Here is a 23,961-nt window from a genome sequence, read left to right as displayed (position 1 = left end):
ATACCAAAATAGCCCATTGTTAGTGAGCAGTATAGAAAGCATCATCTTGGAAGTTTTCAGTGGCATTAAACTTCCAAAGGGAGGAAATTAACAGCAGTAATGCTACATTTTTATCAGAATGGATTAATATCCATATTTCTTTAAAATATGCTTTCCCTCTGTTGCTAAAAAAATTATGCAACAAAGAAATAAAATATATGAAGATCCAGGAATTGCTAAGATTAGTGGCTAGAGATGGGCACGATCCGCATTACGATCGGGAAAAAAAAAACCCATGATAATGGCGATTGCGCGATTGTGACCTGGTGGATCGTGATCGTCCACGGCCAACGATCCAGCGGTCGGGAGAGGCCTGGATCGGGGCGTCCGGGCTCGGATCAGGGATCCAGACACTCAGGCACCAGCAATCTATTCCCCTGGCAACGGAGTCAGGGGAATGCCTGAGCTCTGTTTGCCTTCCTTCTGTTGCCCTGGAAACCCAAATGGAAGCCCAGCTTTCCTTGATCAGCAGGGCTTCCTTCCAACCACGGAGCAGCAAAGCAGTCACAAGTTGGGAGAAGACACCCAGGGGAGGGAGGGGGAAGGGGGTGTTCTGTAGCCATGGGCACTCCAATCTCATCCCTGCAAACCCTGATAGTAGGCAGCTCTGACAGCCAAACACAGATGGCCAAACACAAACACAGATGCCACCGGCATCACCCACCGTTCCTGTATCGCTGGGAACAGTGGGGTGCCCTCCGCTTTTGCCTCCACGATCCACGGATCGGGAACGGGAGATGCTCAGTGTGGGTCATTAATTCGGGATCGTTGCCGGCATCGATCCACGATCAGCTGGATCGTTAATTTTTTTTATCGTGCCCATCTCTATTAGTGACACGTATTTTGAAAGAATTACTTCTGTCATGTGGGTATTGTATTTTGATGTATCAGAATGATAAAAATAGATACACTTGATTAATATTTCATCATATAATTAAAAAAAAATAACGACCTGAGAAAGATATGAATGCTGGAGAATTATTGAGTCTGTTTACATGGATGTTTAAATAGTTGAAGCTATTGGCTATTCAACTATCCAGCTAGATTTTTTGCTCAATCTCACCAAGGACTCCTCCTTACTATAGTAGCCCTCGTATGACATAGTTTTTGTATCTGCGAGTGTGATCCCCATCATAGCTTCGTTTTGGTGATCAACGGGGACACCACTTTCCATTTTTACAGGCAGAAAAGCTAGTTGGATCCAACCCATCTGTTGTTACTTCTTTTATTTTTACACGACTATATAAGTATAGATAGATTTGACTGAACTTGCAGTTAAGACCCCCAACGTTACTCTTGCACTGAAGTTTTACTATCAGATTTATAAGCTGTGGTGTGAGAGGGGAATATAGAAAATGAGCGAGCCAAATATCTAGTTTACAAAGGTTTTCTCTCCTGATTGACTGTAGGCGAGACTTGCCAGTAACAGGTGACTAGTTATTAACATGGTAACATTTATTTCTTGTTGACTACCAAAAGAGAAATTTATTTCTTGTTGACCACAGACAGAGAAATTTCTCTATAGTTATTACACGGCTAATTGCTGTTGGCAAATATTTTGGATTCCCTTTTCAAATTTAAGCCTGCATATGAAACAATGGATTAGTGTGCACGTTGAAAATGTATAGGCAGGTTTTTTCACATGAGGGGATGCAAAGGTGTACTCTGAATGTGGAAAGCTTGGGGGGCAGTTTTTACACCTTGTGCTTGAGCTTTGTTTGAGAAAAAGAAAACTAAGTCTGAAGATATTCTATCATGCAGAAGAGCTTGGGCAATCTCCTGTGCAAGTGAGAGAATTGCTTTAGCATTCTGAACAAGCATTTGTAGAAGTGTGTGAGAGCTGTTTTCCTTCTGCTCGTAGCTTCTTTGTATAACTGTGTAAAGCTATAGATCTATAGACACAATTCATTTTCCCTTGCAGGGAAGCATCTTAAGACTTGCGTTTCCCAAAGAGCAGCCCATGCCACTTGGCTTTTGAAGCCGTGAGGGTTTTCAGAACCAGTATGTGATGTGATGGTCTGCTGTTCCAAGAAGAGGGAAAGGCAACAAGTCCCCTGTGTATGTTCAAGCCCTTGAACTTACTGTAGATTCTGATGTACTCTATGAGGCGAGTTGTGTATTTGTAGGCTGAGTTCTGGTTGTGTTGAGCGTTTTTGTTAACATGGATGTAATGCCGATAAAGGTTGCTGAAGAAGATTCTGATGTACATATATTTGTTGCGCCACCAGGACAAGTTCCATTGAACAAATCATTAAAACAGAAAGAGGGAGAGAGAGAAGGAAAAAAGAATGTGTGTAAGCTGCTGCCACTTAGCAGGTGAGGGACACAGGAAGTTGAGTTTTGATAAATGCTTAATTACTTTGTGAGAAGTGGTAGTGGTAAGAAGAGGCTATTGATGCATTTCATTGATAGCTATTTTATTGATAGCAGCAGCCACTTAATTTGCTCTTCACTGTGTTTCAACAGGGTTTCAAAATCATGGTTCTGTTGAAAATAATCAAATCGTGGACTTTGCTTAGAACTAAAAGACTTTGCTTAGAACTAAAATTGTTGGTAATGTTATAAAAGGCAGTTAACACTTGTAGCTTTTGCTAAAAGTTAATGTTTAAGGCTTTTTGAGGGATTTAAAATCGGAGCAGAACTAGTTGGGGCTATCTGGGGGAAACTATTTAGCCTTAAATTTTAAGTAGATGTTAAAAGGAAATGCAAAGGTCCCAATTCTAAGGGATAAGAACGGGGTGGTGTAGGTTGGGAAAGTGAGGAATAATTAAATATCTCCTTCCTGTTAACCTGCCTTCTATGAGAAGTCTTCCTTGCTCTCACATTTCCTGTAATTTCAGCACATATCTTAATAAAAAGATGAGTTAAATAAGTATTTTCAAATACCTTTTAGCTTCTCTTTACACTTTCAGAATTCTGGAGTCCAGTAGCACCTTTAAGACTAACCAACTTTACTGTAGCATAAGCTTTCGAGAACCACAGCTCTCTTCGTCAGATGCAGAATTCTGGAAAACTGCCTAAAGTATAAGTAATGACAATCCCTGTATCCATAGACACATGTAACTCTTAAATCTTCTTGTCTACTTTAGATTCCTCCATATTCTACAGCATGGGAAAGAATCTGGTCTGTGTTTGGAAATAGATATACCAAATTAAGAAACAAGTTAATGTGGTAGAGTAGAGAAGCTTTTATTTTGCAAGCTGTACAAATGATGAGTTCCCTGAATTCTCTGGAGATAAAAACGTGCGCTCAGGATCAGAAGCTGTTGAGTTTCTGAACTGATTCCAGTTAAGGATGCCCTCAAATTTCTCATCCCCGCTGGTTTGATCTGAAAAGGCCTGTTTGAATTTTGCTTCTTCCTTGAGGTTAAACCCTTTCAATTTTGTTTTTTGTTGCCATTTCCCCCCCCCAAAATGTGTGCATTTTTCATTGTGAATTTTGTGAGTCAATTGCATATAAATTATATAAAAGCCCCAAATTAACTGAATGCCAAAATTAAGAGACGGTCAGTGACAACTTGAAAACAAAAACACATGTAAAGGATGGGAGATCACCAAAGAAGACCAGGGTCACCTCACAGAGGCAGGCGATGGCAAATCATCTTTAAATGTTTCTTGCTTTGAAAATGTTTCTTGCTTTGAAAGCAGCGGTCACCAATCCATAACCTAGCTTCAGCTTGACAGCACTTTCTACCACTGCAGAGAAGTGGAATTGGTGGTTGAACGGAGAGAGAAGGAAAGTAGATTGTGAATGCATTCTTCTGTGAATTAGAATACCGTGCAAACTGGAGAATAATGCAGAGTCCTAATATTCACCTTCATGATTGAAAACAGGCTTTATGAATCACTGGTGCTTATGTATTCTGAGCCGGAGGAATATGAACTTCAGCATCACTGATTCCAATTAGAGAGAGAAATTTTACATTAGTAGTTTTAAAGATACATTATTTATTGAAATGACATAATAGGCTCATATCTAACTTAGTATACACTTTCTTGACCACTACAGTTGTCATGATGGTGTGCTACAGAAGAGTACAATATTGTTAAAATTTATTTTATTCATTTATACCTTGACTTTCTCCTCATCGAGGACCCAAAGCCAATGGCATCATTCTCCCCTCCATTTTATCCTCACAACGGCCCTGTGAGGTAGGTTAGGTTGAGAGAATATGATTGGCCCAAGGTCACGCAATGAAAGTCCATGGTAGAGCCATATTTCAAACCTGAGTCTTCCAGATTGTAGTCCAGATTGTGTACTCTAGGCGCACTAACTCTCACAGTATTAAGTTTATTGTCATTTATACTGCAATCTGCTATGTGCTAGGTTTTTTCAGGGAGTTTGATGAAACAGTTTGAGAAAGTGATTCTTGTGGTGTGTATATTTATCCCATAGGTGGATTTGGTAAGTGGGCTTTGGAGGTTTCTGTATTGTTAAGTACTCCTTGTGTACTCCAGTGGTGCTGATGAATTCAAGTTACAACTTTTTCTTTCCTAAATGGCACAGATTAAAATCTCTAATTATTTGTGTGTGTGTATCTTCATTTTATTAGTACAATATGCATTTACATTTCTTTTAGAACACTACAGTTTCACGCGTTACATTAAATTACACATTCTATATCTTGAAATAACCGCTAATAAAATACTGTGTCTAGTTTTCAACAACCCCCTCCCCCTGGCTTCTAAATTTCCAAACTTTTTACATTTTTTTTGTGGAACTCTGTGTTTTCTGAGCGAATGTCTATATCGGTCATTGGCTGTTGTTTAATGAGATTTAACCCTGTTCCACCACTGTGTTTTGTTTAGAGCATGTGTAGATTTAAAATGTTTTTGAATTTAACTAAGGTTCACAGTGTTTGCGGGTTCTGGTTAAGTGGATGATAGAACTCTTCCAGTCACCCACTCACTTCCTTTGCTACTGTCTCTTTGGAGAGCCAGTTTGGTGTAGTGGTTAAGAGCACGGGACTCTAATCTGGAGAGCCGGGTTTGATTCCCCATTCCTCCACTTGAGGCCAGCTGAGTAACATTGAGTCAGTCACGGCTCTCTGGAGCTCTCTCAGCCCCACCCACCTCACAGGGTGTTTTGTTGGGATAATAATGACATACTTTGTAAACCACTCTGAGTGGGCCTTAAGTTGTCCTGAAGGGCGGTATATAAATCGAATATTGTTGTTATTATTATTTAAGATGCTACAATCAGGTGCCCCTCCAAATCGGGAATGGGAGATCATCCCAGGTGCCTGCTGGGTCCCTGTTGTCACTTAGGGTGACACGTATGTTCTTTTTGGCCACATCAGCACACAATTGCCGCTTCTGGTGGGGACCGAAGGAGCCCAAGAGAGTGATTTGGCCCATCTCATTGCCCATCCTATTGGGCAAAGGAATATTGTTTTTGTGGACCTTGTATCATTGCAGTGGGATTCGGGATTCTCTCCTGTTTCTTGGTAAGAGGGGCTCCAGGTGGACTGATTTAAAACCAGCATTTTGTGTGCAGCTTCTGATCTAGGTAGTAAACTTGGTACTGACTCAGCCTCCACAGGGCATGACACCGTTGTGGGCTCATACTCTCTTTGGTATCTTTGGTCAGGCAGTGGGTTCCTTGTCAGAGTGGACCTCGGCTCAGAGCACTAGCCCTGAGTCTGTAGTGTGGTATATAGGGGAAGTTCTCTTTGTCTCTTTTTCTGAAGGTAACTTCCCCAAAATAAATGTATTTATTATTGGTTCCAAAATGCCATAACTTCCCATAGAAAATTTATTTAACTTAATGAAGTGTTATGTTACCTGTTCTCACATAATCTAGATCCACTTTCAGCCCTTCAAGAATTACATTTTACAAATTGGGTACAAGCTGATTCTGTTGATAGATACCTATTTTACAGTTTGACTTCTTTGGAAAAGGTCTTTAACATTGAAACTACACAAACTTGTTCCAGGAATCCCAGTTGGTTGGGATGTTTTGAGCGCTTCTTTGAGTATCATACCATGCTAGGGAGGAGGCATTTTGTTAATGACTACTTATTGAATAGTGTGATATTTCAAAATGAATAATTTCCCATACCAGGTTATTCTAGTTTTTTTAATTAATACATTCTACATGTTGAGGCAGGGCCTTGCTCCTTATGTTTGTCTGTTTAAGGAAATTTAGCTACAAAATACTTAGTAATGCCTCTTAATAAACTGAGGTAGTGTATTAGAATTAGAGGGGGGGTCCCCCCCCCAGCTATCTAACTTTCAGGCAGGAGATTTTTGAAAACTTTGCCTGCTCACCCCTTAAGACTATTAACCTTCTAGCCATGGTGAACTGTTTTTTCAGGTGTCCTAATGGTAGCGCTGCCAGGTCCCCCTAGCCGCCTGGTGGGAGATGTGGGACCCAGCTCCTATCTTGTACTTTTCTTTTTGTGCACGCGCACAGCATGCATGCTCCCAGTGTGCATGATGACATCACTTCTGGGAACTGACGTCATCACACGTCACCCTGGGAGTGCTTCTGCACTCCCCAGGGCCGAATCGGCCTGAATCCAGCCACTGTGGAGTGTGGGAGTGCTCCTGCACTAGCAGCAGCCCAATTCCAGCTGAATCCAGCCCGATTCTGGCTGAATTCAGCTCAAATTGGGCCACTGTGGTGTGCAGGAGTGCGCCATGCCACCCAGGGTGCACTCCAGGAAGTGTGTTCCCCCTGCTGGCCAGGTAAGTGGAGGCAGGGGGGTGGAGGGTGGGAGTGGAGATCCCCTGCCCCCAGCGCAGGACTGGCATCCCTACCTAATTGTTATTGGCACTCTGGCATCCTGTGGCTTGAGCTGGTAGGGCTCAGTTCTTTTCCTTTGGCTTTCTTGAAGTATTTAAAACAGATTAGATTGAGTTAAATCACATTTCCAACTTCCTGGTTCTTCATGAACGAGCATGTATACTAATCGGTCCTTGTAATATTTATTTGGATTTATATAGAACATTTGTGAATAAGACCCCACAATAAAATGTTGCAGATTGTTTTCAGCTTGCCCTAGGACAGCTACAAAGATGGGACCGTCTTCACCTTTGTTGCCATCCTCAGGGATTAGAGAACAGCTGCTGCTGGAACAGTGTCAGCAGATCCTCCAACTTCCCAAGAGGGGTTGCAAAATGCAGATGCCCGCAGACTTATGGAGAAGGAAACATCCCACTGGCCCTTGCTTGTCATCCTTTTGCTCTGTTTCCATTGGTTGCCTGCCTTCCATCTACTCCCACTTTTCTGTCTTTTAAAACTCAGCTTTCTGGCTAACGTTGCGACTCCCTTCACGTGAGCATCCTCGTGTAATTCATCTCTTGTAGTTTAGCTCTCAGTAGAATCAGTACTTAGGATATTCTAGAAGCAAGGGTTTACTGGTCAGAACAGTGTTTCTCTGTGGCTGCAAAATAGTTTGACAGTAGTTTAAATATTCATAAATTGGGCAAGTTATATGTATAATTCTATCTCATCCCTTTGCCTTCAGTTTGTTCTTTCACATAGAAAAGTAGGCTTTCACCAACTCAAAATGTGAGTTAGAAGCTAATTGATCTAAATCAGCATTTGTAGGTGCTTTGCATGTTCATAACAGTTTCTTTTCTGGGCTTGTTAAATATAGTAGCCATTTGATAAGCAGATGCAGTTGGATTAAAAATAATATTGAGAATATAATTGTGACTCAGGTTTTTGCTCTCAAATTTGTTTTCTATAATTTCTCATATTCTTTCTCTGGGATCAAGTATAAAGCACTAGTTTGTTCATACAGACTGGACCTGTACATTGTTTATAAGATGAAGAATAGAGATGGGCATGAAACAAAAAAAAGAACCCCGAGTTTCATGGTTCGTTGTGTTCCGCGAACCACAAACTTTTACAAAATTGTCCCGTTTTGCGAAACAATTTGTTAGGTTCATGATTCATCAGATCCTGGGGCCCTACAACGGCCCCCTTCATATTCAGAGATGCCAAACTCACAGGGAGAATTCAGCAGGCTCTCCTCCAGCCACCCTCCAAGTTTGGTGAAAATTGCAATACGCTGACGGGGAGACTGCCTCCCTTCTGTTCCCCTGGGTGCCACGGGCTCGGGGGGTGGGGGGCGGCCTCTGTCACACTAGGCCCCCGAGCCAGGCAATGCCCAGAGACTGGGGTGGGGTGGAGGAAAAAAGACATCCTCGCCCAACAACCTGCCCAGCAAGGATAAGAGCCGAAAATAAGAAAGAGGCTTTTCAGTCTCTCTTGAAGCAGCAGCAAATCCAGCCAAAAGCTCCCAAATCCACTCTCTCTCACTCCAAATACCAGAAACAGCTCATCCCTCTCCCCCTGTCTACTAGAAAAGAGTCCAGTAGCACCTTTAAGTCTAACCTACTTTACTGTAGCATAAGCTTTCGAGAATCACAGTTCTCTTCGTCAGATGCATGGAGGGTAAGAAGAAACTGGTCAGATATATAGGTGGAGAGGGGAGGGCGGAGTAGGGAGGGATATAGAGAGCGGGGAGGGGGAGTAGATGCAATCAGTGGCTTCTGCTAAAGGGATCAGTTTGCTTCTGATAATGAAATCAGTTACTTCTGATAATGAGATAACCATTCATAGTCTCTATTCAATCCAAGACTGATTGATCCTCATTTGATAAGCAGATGCAGTTGGATTAAAAATAATATTGATAATATAATTGTGACTGTCAGGTTTTTGCTCTCAAATTTATTTTCTATAATTTTTCATATTCTTTCTCTGGGATCAAGACTGATCGATCCTGACTCGTATTTCGATTCGTGCTCATGTTTAATGAAGAAACATGTTAAGCCTCAGCTATCAAATTTTTATTTGATCAGGGTGTATTGGAAGAATACTGTTTCTGTTTATAATTACTCATAATTTCTCTTCAGTGTTACTATTTTTTCTTTCTGCAGCTGAATGGCATTAAAATGGTGGATGAACCTATGGAGGAGGGTGAACCATATTCCTATAATGTAAGTACATTTATAATAGTTCATAATTCTAATGATGGGAATCCCCATCAGATAGTTTAAACGTATTTCATGTAGTTTTCTTTGAGAAGCTTCTAGCAACCAAACGAACAAACCTCTGGAGGGTAAAATAAATAAAAATGAAAAGTATGAAAACTTTTCCGTTCTTCCTCCAGCATGAAATTGACAGGCTTCTGGTTTAGTCCAATATCCTGAGATTAGATGGGAACGTTGAGTACTCTTACCTCTAAATCTGTGCACTAAGTGTAGGCGTTTCCAAGATATGCACAGGGCCGGCGTGCCCATTGAGGCCAGGTAGGCGGTGGCTTCAGGGCGCAAGGGCACTGGAGAGACGCCAGAGGAGGTGTCGGGGGCGGAGGTGTGCGCTGCAGCGCTGGCGTGGCTGGCCCACAGCTGCTGCAGCCAGCCAGCCCCGTGCCGCTGCTGCCACACGTCCCCAGCCGGGCGCAGGAGTTACGAGCCGCTGTTGGGGCAGCATGCGGAGCGCAGAGCCGCCTCTGCCTGCCACCCCAGCCATCTGCCAGCAAAGTCTTACTGAGAGTAGAGATGATTCTCAAGCTTTGGTGCCTGAGCTACTTTGTCATAAATGGCAGAGAGAACTTTCTCAACATGTGTCCTGAATTTAAATACAACTTTCTGAAACATGATATTACTTTTTGAGACATACCAGGCGAATGTGGTCTAACATTCTTGGCCAAATATTTCAGTTTACAAGTGTCCTGTTCAACCAGGGAATAATCTAGAACCTTGATATATTTCACTTCCCCAAATTTGTTTCGTGTGATATGGCCTTACTTTGTTTTTATTTAGCCCTTCAGCATCTCGAAACAGATATTGTCTGGTGGCTTAAGCCATGGTCTCTGAACTTTTCTCTGAAGAATTTTGCTTGTTTTTTTGAGACAACCTAATGTTTCTAATACTTGACCTGGAAGTTTAAGTCACTTGTTACGTTATCCTTTTCACTCAGTGTTGGCATCCTAGTGTCTTCTTAGTGACCTCAGCCTTGAACTTGATGGCTGCTATAGTAGGCACCTACCTTTATTCACTTACTTTGAAAAGTGCTACATAATTAATAATACATGTGTAATTTTAATTTAGGAGAAACTTTGTGCTTGGGTATTAGGTAGCCTTGATTGTCAATGTTTCCAGTGTGAATGCTAATAGGTCAAGGCCACAGCTGATTACGGGATGCCACTGTACATATATCAAACACTTTGTTTCCTTGAATTTAAGGTATGCGTCTTGTGGTGGTAGTGGTAAGACATACACAATTTTTGGAAGAGAGGCATTTTTAATGTATCTTTTCTGGCTCAACAGCAACAAGGAAGAGAGGGGTCCCAAACCCAAAAGACTGTAATGAGGGCAAAGCCCTAGGAACCCAATAAAGCTATGATTATGATATCAAAATATTTTGTTATTTGCGTCTAACTCACCATGTGAATACACAAAATGTACAGTCAATCATATTATACAATATAAATACAAATCCAAATACACCTGCTGTGAATTAGCATTGATTGAGAACGGAAAATATCAATTTGGAGAGTGTGACTGGGACCATTATGTGTATAGAGGAGGCCAGGATGAAGGGAAACCGAAACGAGCAATTTTAAGCTGGCAGGCTCGTTGCCACTTACCTGGAGATCCAGAGGGATCCTACTAGACTCTTCTGATATTGCAATTTGGACATTTACCTTTATATCGACCATCCTGATACGAGGACTAGAGGAAGAATTATTTCATGGACTACCATTATTCCAGCACATCCAGATTATAGTATTGCTCTGGACCTTTGGCAGAAATTATGGGACAGATGCATGTTGCATTTATATTGTAATACCTGATTGACTTGTTGTATTTGGATTTGTATTTATATTGTATAATATGATTGACTGTACATTTTGTGTATTCACATGGTGAGTTAGACGCAAATAACAAAATATTTTGATATCATAATCATAGCTTTATTGGGTTCCTAGGGCTTTGCCCTCATTACAGTCTTTTCTGGCTCAACCATATATTTAGAAGACGTTGAATATTCCTAACTTTTTTTTTTCATTTGGGAATCTATTTTTGTACTGTGAAGTAAAATTTCTGTTGCAGATTGGTTAGGCTAGTTCGGTGGCCCAGAATATTCTTGAACAGGGAACAAGGAAATGTTTACAGAGCAGCTCTTGTACGGGAACAGAAAGTCGCTCGTTTGGCTGGGATAAAAGCCTCACAAAAGCTCTGTGGACAAGAGTAGCTTAGAGGGGAAGGCGAAGGCCTGGGAAGAGGTCCGTGGAGGAAAAGAAGCTAAGGAACGTGGCTGCGGGTGACCAAGTTGCTGGAGTCAAGGTGCAGAATAGACAATGAAACTGGAGTCCCATGAAAGATGAGAAAGGCGTGAGGAAAAGGGCAATGGCCATAGCACTTGCGGAAGTGAGGCGGGGCTCTCAAGGAACTCAGCAGCATTTAAAATGAGGAATTGCTCTATGTTCAGGTCAAAGGAGGTAGGGAGATGAGTACTAGAGAGGCTGATCAAGAGACTATTTATAATAATAAAAACATTCGATTTATATACTGCCCTTCAGGACAACTTAATGCCCACTCAGAGCGGTTTACGAAGTATGCCATTATTATCCCCACAACAAAACACCCTGTGAGGTGGGTGCTGCTGCGAGAGCTCTGAAAGAGCTGTGACTGACCCAAGGTCACCCAGCTGGTTTCAGGCGGAGGAGTGAGGAATCAAACCCAGCTCTCCAGATTAGAGTCCTGCGCTCTTAACCACTGCACCAAACTGGCTCTCCAAACTGACTGAATAAACTAGTTAGTGGAGTGAAATGTAGGAAATTATTGGTGAAGGTGCATGAGAAAAGGGCGACCTAGATGGAAAGTGGGAACAGCAAAGAAGTAGAATGTAAGAGAAGTTTTGAGGATTGGATGCTACAGATAAAAGGTCACTGTATCTACTATCCAGACCTGACCGAGCCGTTGAAAGTTTAGTGGGTAAAGTCTGCCAATTTGTGAAAGTTTAGTGGGTAAGTTCTGCCATGTGATGCATTCTGATGTGGTAATTGTAAATCGGAAATGGGAGCCAAGAGTGTGAATACACAGTTGTGTACAGAATTTCGCAGTGATATTAACTTACCTGATCAATTCTTAGACTTTCTTAGTTTTTAGTAATTTACTAACCTTTTTCCAAATAGACTCATTTTTTTAAAAAAAGAATCTGCATTTCTTAATAATCTCTTAAATCGTTATTAAATAAGCAGTGCATTACATAAAACAGATAATCTGGGCAATAATCTTATAGAATATTGTTAAATCAATAGTGCTCTTCATGTCTGTGGATCAGAGGGCTACATACTCAGAGCACTGAATTGGGGCTTGAAAAGGCTGGCAAACTTGTTGGCAGCCAGTTTGCTCAATCACCATGGCTTCAGGATATGAACCATCTTCCTGTTTCCTAGATTTAAAGATGTGGAAGGGGAAAGTGATGTGAGCGACTTTGAGTGCCCGTTGTGGAGAAAGATGGGGTATGAATGAAGTAAATAATAAATATAGCTGAAGATGGGAGGGCAGGTAGAAGGTAGGTTGGCTGGTGGCTGGGGAAGAGAAAAGGAAGCAGAAGGGAAAGAGGAAATAGTGTGGGGAAGAAGATACAATGGGGAACCCCTCCCCTCATACAGGTCCTTGCAGGTTTTCTGCTGTGCAACGGGGCTCGGCCCAACTGGCACCAGGCAGCTCGGCCAGACAGGCAGTCAGGTGAACGGAAAGAGGGAAAGCTGAGGACGGGAGGGCAGATAAAGATTGGCTGGTGGGTGGGAAAGAGAGAAGGAAAGGAGAAACATGCAGGAAAAGAAGAGAGGGTATGGGAGTTTTCATGGAAGGGAAATAGGAAATAGTGGGGGAGAGGAAAATGAGATTCCACCCCCCCCCCCCAGAAGTCTCCCTGGGTCCCACACTTGTAATACCTATTGCTGGTAACAATCATTGTGTGTATATATATAAATTATTCATATACATATAAAATGCACACAAACACGCCAGTTTTGCCCCTCAGGCTTACAAACTGAAAAACTAGACAAACAAGGAAAGGGAGTGGAGGGAGGAGGAAGATTACCTTGTCAAAACCGGAACAAAGTGTCAGATTTAACACAATTTATATTCAGGAAGGGCTCAGCTGAACCTTTCTTACTGGGGTTCTTGCTGGGGCAAAGGCAACGCAGTGAGCAGTCGTCCTTGGATCTTTGGCCGCTGACAGGAGCCAGATAGCCGTCCTTCTCTCCTCTATTGTGATGTCAGGACTTGGTGACTTAAAGAGGGTGGCAGATGCAACAGATGTGCTAGAAATCCATCTTTCCTGCAAGTGTTTAAATTTATTAGGGGTGTGCACTGAGAAAATTTTTGTTTCCGTTTTGAATCTGGAGTTTTCAAACTGTTTACTATTGTTTTTTTTTTCAAGGTGAGGCATTGGCTGCTTGGCTCTATCCCCCCCCCCATTATCATTAGTTTCAAACTCATTCTTTGCAGTGAGACCATCAAGGCTCCTTGGGGCAGCTGTTTTTGCAGTTAACGGCACCAAAATCACACAGAACAGTCGTCCCTTTAAACCATTGACCCAACGAGTTTGAGGTTATGCACAACAACAGGGTTCAGTGTTTATGGACCCCAAATAATACTTGGGAAAGGCATCAAGGGAAGTGTTGGACAGCTGTTCACGCTCACACTGCTCTTTTCAAAAGGTGGGAGTGGAAAAATGAGGCTCTGGGGCAGCTGTTTTCACACTTAACCAAAAATTGTACCGACCATTAGTACATCTCCCTCTGAACTATCAATCCACTGAGTTTTTCCTCTACTATACTGGGTGCACCTGTGTACACACACACACACACACACACACACTTGCACAACAGAATGAACCCGGAAGAAGGCAAGTGTCAGCAGGTACACACTACGGCAAGAAGCTGGCTGGTAAATTGGTGTCCAAGCAGATGAGCGCTCTGCAGCAACATTTTAAAAAATCCTGCTTTGTGCTCACTTTTTTCTTTTTCTACATGATGATTAGTACCAATAAAAGATTACCTTTTTGTCCTGCTGTTGCCTGTTGCTGCCATGTTTCCTTCTGCTTTGTGCAATGCACAAGCTCCCTAGAGCAAAGCAAAGCTTTTATGGTCTGATTATGAGCCTATTCTTCTTTGGGTGGGTGGGGGGCTGCTCCTTGGTACTGAGAAGACTTCAACAAAAGTTAGTCCTGCAGCAGCTGGGGATGAGAAATATTCCTTCTCTCATTTTGGAATGTAATGCATTAAGAGTAACTGATCAGTCTTTCTGTTTTCACCCTTTTTCTGTCACTGCACTGATAAGTGGGAGAAGGTGCAGCTGTGTACCTTCTCCCTTTGGAGCGATGAACATTAATCTGGAGAAACACCAGATGTGTTCTTTTGACATGGAGCTGGTTGGGAAGAGACCTGGGCTGTGAATACACCTGCAACCCCGAACCACTGGTCCCCCAAAAGACTACAGAATCAAATCAGTCCTTTACAGTTTATTTTCAAGGGCCACCCAGAACTAGCCAGCCTGACTGCCTACCATAACAGCATATGGTGGGCAGACTTGAAACACAGCAGAAAGAAACCCTTGATGTAGAGTGTAAAACAGCGCCCTACATGGTCGAGCATCCCCCCCCCCCATCGAAGTCCGTTAATGAAAAATCATTTAAAAACAGTTTTCCTCTTGGTAATATTGAGGAAGAGGAGCATGTGTGTTGGCAAGACAGCCACTGTGTTCATCCCTTCGAGTCAGGCTCAGGCTGGTTTGCTAAGGAAGGGAAAACATGATTGACTGGAGAGAGGGGTGAGTGGAGACGCCAAAGTCTGCAGCTGGGGAAGGATAGCAGGGACTGGAGCTGCTGCTGCAGGACACTTCCTGCAGGAGAAGCTTGCGAGGATCCGATTGGCAGGAAGACAATGCCATTGCCCAGGTAGCGCCACAGAGATGCACACTCCCCCTTTCCTCCAACAGAATTAAGCACTTCTGAAGCCGGTGTGCAGGACGGGGCCAGTGCTCCTCCCCTGTCTGGGACCCAGTTGTTAGGGAGACAATCTCATTGCCTGGCTAGCACCCCAAAAGAGATGCAGTCATGCACATTGTGCACATCCCACCTTCCCACCAATGGAGTTAATTAGGTGGTATAATGTACCATAAGGGCTCTCTTCTCTTGAGATCCAATTGGTAGACAATGCTGATAAGGAAAAGAAAATGCTGCTGCTGGCCCAGTCCTTGCCTGTCTGTTGCTGACGCTGCCCAGTAAGAAGTAAAACAGAAACTTTTTGGTGGGAGAGTGTTGTTATAACTTGGTTTCCAGGATTTGGTTCACCATTCCAGGAGCCACTTTAATGAAATGGTTTCTATGCATATTTCCAGCTCGTTTATTTTGTTTTGCGCACCTCTAGAATTTATTAGAGCACAAAAATGAAAGCAACAATGTGGAATATTCCTCTTGTGTCTGACATCAGCAGCTATTAAAAATTTCATTAGGTCTGATTGATATGTCTTCTGTTTTTTTCCCCCTTGTCTCTAGGCAACTTGAATGCAAGCATTTCTAGTTTATTTTCCTGAAGCAAAGGATGCCTACTTATTATGCTTGAAAACAATATTCACAAGGCTTCTAATCTTAAGTGAGGGGCAGAATGGGGATCTGACATGTTAGTATACACTGGGAATTTTGAGGTGCTGGCATTTGCTTTTCAGTCATGGGTGGAGGCAAATACTTGAAAAACGATGCAGTTTTGCTATGACTCTAATCTAAAATGGATCACAGTTTTGAAAATATGCTCACAACTTCTCTGCTTCTTTTCATGAGTAACTGGAAGAACTTGTACTTGTATCTAAAATGTTAAATGTGTGTAGGTATGTAGGTTACCAGGTGCCTGCCGGTGGTGGGCAAACTCCTGGGGATTTGCCCCCTTGTCCGCCGATTGCTGAGTGATCGGTGGGAGGGGGCAAACTCCTGGAGCGTGCTCTGTGTGCGCACTCCCACCTCTTGCGCTGGCTGCGGGAGCATCCCTGTGCTCCGATTTGGCCCCAAACCAGCCAAAATGGAGCGCAGGAGCGCTCCCGTGGCTGGCGTGACGACATCACTTACAGAAGTGATGTCATCATGCCGCCGCTGCTGGTAAGTTCCAGGCCCTATCCTCCCGCTGAGAGGATAGAGGGACCTGGCAACTGTATATGTATGTTGCAGTGATAGCTTACTTTGTAGGTTATCTCATAATGGAAGCGCCCTCATTAGGGGGCTGCAATATAGGCCAGATAACACCCATGTCCCCATTTTGGGTTGGAAAAATAGTGCGGAGGTGGAAGGCAGGAGCACCTTCCCCCTGTGCCACATTCCTGACCTGCTGGGAACAGTCTCTTGCTGCTCTTCTAAATTGAATTTGCTTGGCAAACTTGTTGCTGGCACCCTCCTTCAAGTCCATGTTGGGAGGAGCCCATGTTAAACATAGCATGTAGTTGGGGCCTTAGTGGACTTAGACTAGAGCAACTCTGCATAGGATGGTAATGTAGATGACACAGAAATTCAGTAGACCTGATCTTGTAGGCCTTGGTATGAGATAGCTAGAGCGCTCATGTTGTTCAGCTGCTTCCTTGCATATACTGTGAATTTACAATTTTTTCCTGTAGTCCTGCCAGTATTTATACTGCTCAATCTATTTGCCAGTGCCGGGATAAGATAACTTTTGTGTTTGGATAACATCATTTGCAACTTTGTATTGATAATGGTTGGCATGTCTTATCCCCTGAGTACATACTTGCACGTGCAGCCGTTTGTAGGAACAGATCACACAATATTGTGAATGTGATCTCTCTCTTTTAATGTTAACATTTATCTTTGCACAGCTGGTTTGGTGTAGTAGACATTGGTCTGGGACCAGGGGAATGGGTTTAGATCCCACCCATTTATGAACCTCCGTGGTCACATTCTCTCAGCCTAAACTATCTCACAGAGTTGTGGGGAGGCCATGTCTGATAACCTGAATTCCTTGGAAGACAGGAGATATAAAAATGAAATATATCAAATACTCTGTGACCAGTAGGGCAGCCTAATTTTTAAAATGGAGTTCAAGCTTGCAGTTCAAGATTGGGATTGTGCTTGCACAGTGCAGCTGTGTTTACACACTTCTCTCATGCCGCTAGGGAACTGGGACGTGTGTGTCAAAATCGCTTTCCCACAGCCCACTGTAAGAAGCTAATTCTGGGGATCCTCTAACTACATCCCAGAGAGCTCTTGGTCTGTGACAGTGTCTTACCCAAAGCCCTCCTCCTTGCTGGTTCTGTGCAGAAGGGAGGAGGCGAACATAAAGAGGTGAACACTTGCTTGATTTGTATATCTTTACTTTGATTTCAGTGTCATGAGAGGCTGCTTAGCAAAGAAAATATTGATATAGTGTGTGTGTGTGTGTGTGTGAGTGAGAGAGAGAGAGAGAGAGAGAGAGAGAGCACCATTTGTCATATGTAATTAAGAAAAAGTGTTTAGTTCTACCTCTTCTGTTCCCCTTTCCTTGCATTTGTTGCATATTTTCAGACAGTAAGTTTTTTCTGCAGACATTATGATTTTCCCTTTAATTGAAAAGTGCCTATATCCAGCTGTTTACAAACACTGTCTTTTACTAGTAACAGTGCAACACCTTCCCCCCTGCCGTGGTCATCTGGCGAAGCCCTGCTTTGTGCGTCCCACATTTTGAGAGTAGGTAGTGGGTAACCCAAGAGGACCTCGTCAGTTGTGGCACCAAAACTCTGGCACTCACTCTCCAGCAAAATTCTTCTGTCACTATCTTCCATCCATAGGTGAAAAATGTTTTGTTAAATCTGACATTCCATCAGTGATTTTTTCCTTCCTGCCTTATGTTTTTCACAATTGTTTATGCTTTTAAGTATGAGTTTTAGTTTTAATTGTTTTTTGTGATGTTATTTTGATGGCCCCTATGCAGCAGAAAGGCGGGGCACAAATTTTGTAAATAACTAAATATATTGTGCCTTAAAGACAACCAGCCTAGCAGCCAGTGTGGGAGGTAGCTGTTAGCCGATAGTTCTGGATAAACCTGGAAGTGATCTCATGCCTCTCTAGAATTCGGCCAAAAATCTATGGTGTAAACAGAATTTTTGGCACTTTTTAGAGGTGCAATGTAATTTTTTTTAAAAAAAATTTTCTCCCACTGCTGCTCTGAGTAGCAGTGGAAAATGCTATCTGAATGTTGGGAACCTAACTAAAGGTGATTATTTCAGTGGTAGTTACTGTTGGTTTTTGCCTGAATAGGATGAAGAATGTGTGAAAGAGATACCCATTACCCATCATGTGAAAGAAGGATGTGAAAAAGCAGATCCTGCACAATTTGAGTTACTTAAAGTGCTTGGTCAGGGATCATTTGGAAAGGTAAGACACCAGCTGTAGCTTTTCATTCTAAAACTTTGTATTGCATGTTAAGAATTTATGTTTTTATCCTGATAATCAGTCCTTTAAGAATTATCTTCCTATGGCTATGATACGGATGGCTGCCAGCGGAGTTCCTTTCATGGAACAAGGCTTTGCCACCTGCTTCCTGATCCAGTTCCCAGAGTGCACTAAAATGATCTAGCAGGGTATTTTGATTTTTTTTAATGGAGTGTGTAATGTTCCTTGGTACAACGTCTTGTACTGTGCTACCTGCAAATTTAGACTGTAATGCAATTATGATGGTTTTATAATTAGAGTTCCTAGTGGATCATTATTTAAGTTACTCCCATGTCAGTGCACGCATTTTTGTGAAAGAATCTATAACTGTGATGAGTCATCATGATGTCAGGTTCTGGCAGTTAGATCCCCATAGTACTCCACTGCACACTCTCCAGGGCAGGGCTTTTTTTCAGCAGGAACACGGTGGAACGGAGTTCCGGAACCTCTTGAAAATGGTCACATGGCTGGTGGCCCCGCCCCCTGATCTCCAGACAGAGGGGAGTTGAGATTGCCTAGATTGCTCAGCGGCGCAGAGGGCAATCTAAACTTCCCTCTGTCTGGAGATCAGGGGGCGGGGCCACCAGCCATGTGACCATTTTCTCCGAGGGCAACCCACTGAGTTCCACCACCTCTTTTCCCAGAAAAAATCCCTGCTCCAGCGTATGAGTTAAAACTTTATTAGAGATCTATCAGTATCAGCATACTCAGACAAGGCCATTGGCAGAAGTGATGTATGGGAGTTAGGAGGGGTCAGTTATAGGGAAAGTTCCCGCCTTTGGGATGACAGTTGAGATTCTGGTGCAAAGGGGTCAGGAGGGGGAGGAAGGGCTTTTGAGACAGGAGGGGAGAGGGACTGGAGGAGAGAAGCAAAAATGAAGTTATTTTCAGTTCCCAGGCTCAGCCGACCTTCAAGGACACTCTCTCAGGCGGCTGTGAAAACGAAAGTAGACGCCAGCATAGGCACCTGCGAGATAAGCAACTCCCAGCCAAGCAGGCTATCAATAGGCAACTTCGTGTACTCTCAGAGGATCATTACCCAGCACAGAACATAGAAAATACTCATGGCAGATATGTAGACAGACATATATGACACATCATGTTGCTGATGTTTTTAGAATTACTTTGAGCATAGCATCTTATCCAGGTGGGGTGACACATTTCTTACAAACGCAATCTCTTTGTGAGTGGTTCTAGGAAAGGTATCTTACAGCTTTAATAACGAAACCAATCTTCCTAATAACTGTGGAACGTGGTTATCTCTCCTCCCACATGCTGTTCTGACACTGATTACCTTACTTGCCCCTCATTGCTTTTGAACAGGAAAGTATCAAGTCAATAAAGAAATCTGTTAATTGCTACCATTTTCTCTCAAAAGAATGAAAAATGAAATACTGAATACTGCTTGAGCTTTAGGCAGGAATGTGTGTGTAGAGCAACGTGTAAAATATTCTTGGATTAATACTTAAATTACTTAAACAGGTTTTCATTTTTGACGGAACTTTAAATCTATAGATCATTGCTTTTTGGTTTACAAAACCTTTTAATAATACAACCCTGCACTACACACCCCATGCACAATGTTTTCTCAGCTACTTCATGATGAATAATGCACTTTACTTTGTATGAAAGGAGGCGTACTTGATGGAAGAGGCATATTTGATTTAAGAGTAAATGCTTAGGCAAAATAATTGAAAGCTTTGAAAGTGTCCTTTAAACATATGTGTGTTCATCTGTTGCACCTTTTCTGAGACATTAAAATGCACAAGTGTTTTTGGAGCGAGCTGCTAGAATCTCCAGAACACAATTTCAGAATCTTGCTGCATTTTTGCTTTCTAATTAGCAGCTTCACATATCATAATAATATTTACACATTTTGCTGTTACACTGCTATTACACTTGGAATTAAAATGTGAAGTGGGAATAGAAACATGTTCCTATGGTGCATGGAAGCAGCTTTATACCAGTTTCTCAATTAGTGGGCTTAGCAACCATAAGGTTGGTTTCACAATATTGATTCTTTAATTAATAAGATGTACCTAGGCCTGGTTTAGAATTACTTGCTATTATACCCACCGCTAGTTAGGCACTGTGATTTAGTAGATGGTTTGAATGCCCTCACTATACCATGAAGGCACAGAGAGATCTTGTATCAGCTTCTTTCCCTTATCCAAATCTACCTCACAAGATCAGCAAGTTCATTTCTTTTTCTGATACAGCCCTTTTGGTCACAGTTTTAAAACTGCATATGGGATTGTGGCGTGTTCCTTGGAGGACAAGTCAGACAAACCTCTGACAGCAAATAATAACGGCCATCAGGGATTTTTTTCAGCAGGAACGCGGTGGAACGGAGTTCCGGAACCTCTTGAAAATGGTCACGTGGCTGGTGGCCCCGCCCCCTGATCTCCAGACAGAGGGGAGCTTAGATTGCCCAAGCGGTGTGGAGGGCAATCTAAACTCCCCTCTGTCTGGAGATCAGCCACCAGCCACGTGACCTTTTTCTCCGAGGGCAACCCACCGAGTTCCACCACTCTTCCCAGAAAAAAAGCCCTGACGGCCATGATCATATCAAGAGTATCCAGGCTCCTTCACCATTGTCCCTCGTGCTCTCCTTTCTCCTTTGTTTTCAGAGCAAGCCATGGGAAAATCCAGAAGTATTACATTTGCACCAGGCTTTAAGACTGAGAGGCTCTCAAGACCGAGAAGCTTTCAATCTTGGAACATTCTTGTGCTGGCTAATCAAAATGTCATCTCTGTGTACATTTCTAAAAGGAGGCAGCGAAACCCATGAAGGAGCAATCGCATTTGGTTTCCCCAGTGAAACTCTCCTTAGACTGATAGTCCGTGATGAATGTTCAGACTTGAAAATATTGTTATAGAAAATGACTGGCCTGTTGCCTTTCAGTTTACAGGAAATAAACGTAAACCTAAATCATAGTACTTATGTGTTTTTTCTTCAGACACCTGAGAGATTGGGTGGTGGTAGTAAATCACCCTTTGAGCTTTATGATATGAATGAGAGCCAAAAATAATAACGATATGATTCTGTATATTACATCCTATTTTGTACAGTTGCTTAGCCTGTTAATTAGTTCTCATTGTGCACGTGCTTAAGTTAAGCTGGTTTCTTAAATATGGCATTGCAATTAGAAAAATACCAGGTGCTCGATCACCTAGAAATTTTTGATGCTGGCTTCTAAGAAATGGGAGTCTTATTGTAGTTCTACATGGAGCGCCTTGAGCTTGCTTGGTTGGAGATCCTGGAATTTTGCTGACCACTTGAATGTCAGAGTATATATATATATATATATTGTGTATATTTCAGTGATCGTTTTGTAAAACATTTAATTTCTCTTTGGTTAGGTTTTCCTTGTGAGGAAAATTATAGGTCCTGATGCTGGACAGCTGTATGCAATGAAAGTTCTGAAGAAAGCTTCTTTGAAAGGTACAGTTGCTCTTTTTGTACAGTACAGAAATTAATTCTGTTGGCTTGTGACATTTTGTTCAGCTGCTAAATATAATGCATTTGTATTTGTAGATTCATCTCAGTCTTAAAGATACTCCCATTTGAATGCAGTGAGCTTAAATCCTCAGTAGATGTGTTAGGCTTTGAGTTTTTAACAGAAAAATAAGACCCGGACCAGAAGTGCGATGAGTTTTGCTTTTTGATTGTCTTTGAAGAAAATGGCATAGTAATGGCTGCTCTTTAGCTGCCTTCGTTCAGTAGAATCTTTTAACAAGTTCTTCTTGATATCTTTATTGAAAGGTGGAAGGTCTCAAATCTGCCTGACGCTGGCTTCTGAAAGCACTTTTAGCTACTGATGTGTATAGATATTGGGGCTATAATATTGAATGAATTAATTGGAGAAACAAATGGGAGAAGGCTTTTCTTCAGAATGGTTGCTTTATTCATGTGCAGACGCATGCGAGCTTAATTAAAACTCAGTGATTTAATTAGCTAAGATTTCTTTAATCCGATGACAGCCATAGTAGGTGCAGGTTTGCACTTTTAACCAGACTAAGTGGCAGAGATTCTGCATTTGTTCCAGAACTCACCTTCTGACGTTGAAAACAAGGTTAAGTAATGTATTCTGCACTACTGTAGTGTTAAGGGACGACGTTTTGAAGACTTGCCTTCAGATGGGTTTGATTAAATGCAAGAAATTATACTTAACATCATATAAGCTAGGAACTTGAGGGTATGTTTTCTCCAGATGCTTTCTTATACCCAGGGCTTGTCTTCTGGGAGAAGAGGTAGTGGAGCTCAGAGGGTTGCCCTCGGCAAAAAGGGTCACATGGCTGGTGGCCCCGCCCCCTGATCTCCAGGCAGAGGGGAGTTGAGATTGCCCTCTGCACCGCTGAGCGGTGCAGAGGGCAATCTAAACTCCCCTCTGCCTGGAGATCAGGGGGCGGGGCCACCAGCCATGTGACCATTTTCAAGAGGTTCCGGAACTCCGTTCCACCGCGTTCCCGCTGAAAAAAAGCCCTGCTTATACCTGTATTAGCACATCAGGCTGGTGCTAGTCTCTCAGGATTTTAATTGGGTCGAAATTAGTGATTTTTACCTACTTGACTGCAAGCACAATTGCTGCAGTATTTCTTCTGTGGTCCCTGTGGCAATGCACGGGAATGCTCTTAGATAGTGATGACTCACTTTGGATAGCTCGTTCATGGAAAGTTTTTGGTGGATCAAGCATCCATAGGTGGGCTTAGACTGGAGTAAATCTGCTTTGGATTGCACTGTAATTTTGTTAAGACTTTCCCCAAATCTATTCCTGAAACTCTTGGAAAGAACCTTAACTACAATTAACTGTCTTTATTAGCAGGAATGGGGCAGGGTGAGTTTTCCTTCCGCTGTTGCTTAAATCACATTGTTTGCTTGTATAGGTAACTGATATTTCTGTTTACAGTTCGAGATAGGGTTCGTACAAAGATGGAGAGAGATATATTGGTAGAAGTAAACCATCCATTTATTGTCAAGCTGCACTACGGTGAGTGGATCTTGTTCTGTCACTTACGTTTTGGTGTAGGCTTAAAAAATAGAAAACTACTTATAACCTAGGACCCATGTATCCAAAAGGCCATCTCCTTCCATATTTCGCCATGCGCCAAGTACAGTCCTCAGGCTGCCATTCACTGGATTTTCCTCCACTTAAAGTAGCCCACCTGGCGTCAACCTGAGCCCATGATTTCTTCACCGTAGTTCACACTTTATGGAATGGACCCTCGGAGAAGGAGAGCGGGGGGGACTGCTCTCAGAAGTCTTCTGAAGGTGCTGAAAATCCCTTTTATTTGCAAGGGCTTTCAACGGTGTATAAACTGCAAGATTTTTGATGGCGGCATGAGATATCTCGGGTTTTATTTTGTTAGTTTTAAAGTACAATGTTTTTAATTTTGATTTGTAAGCCGTGTCGAGCCAGAATATAGATATTTCAGTAATAATATTAAATAAAACCACTTGTGTTTTATTCATTTAT

General features: G+C 42.4%; 1 protein-coding gene across 1 annotated transcript in view; it reads left to right on the top strand.

Moving 5' to 3' along the window:
- RPS6KA6 (ribosomal protein S6 kinase A6) overlaps positions 1-23,961 on the top strand; it is a 75,063-nt gene that overhangs the window by 8,589 nt on the left and 42,513 nt on the right. The window contains exons 2-5 of the mRNA XM_054995915.1: positions 8,932-8,991; positions 18,311-18,427; positions 21,848-21,929; positions 23,395-23,475. Of these exons, the coding sequence (XP_054851890.1) occupies positions 8,932-8,991; positions 18,311-18,427; positions 21,848-21,929; positions 23,395-23,475 (340 nt within the window). The remainder of the gene's footprint in view (positions 1-8,931; positions 8,992-18,310; positions 18,428-21,847; positions 21,930-23,394; positions 23,476-23,961) is intronic.

Source organism: Eublepharis macularius, chromosome 13 (assembly GCF_028583425.1).
Source record: "Eublepharis macularius isolate TG4126 chromosome 13, MPM_Emac_v1.0, whole genome shotgun sequence".
NCBI lineage: Eukaryota > Metazoa > Chordata > Lepidosauria > Squamata > Eublepharidae > Eublepharis > Eublepharis macularius.
The sequence above is the reverse complement of the archived record's forward strand: the minus strand, read 5'-3'. Positions and strand labels throughout refer to the sequence as shown.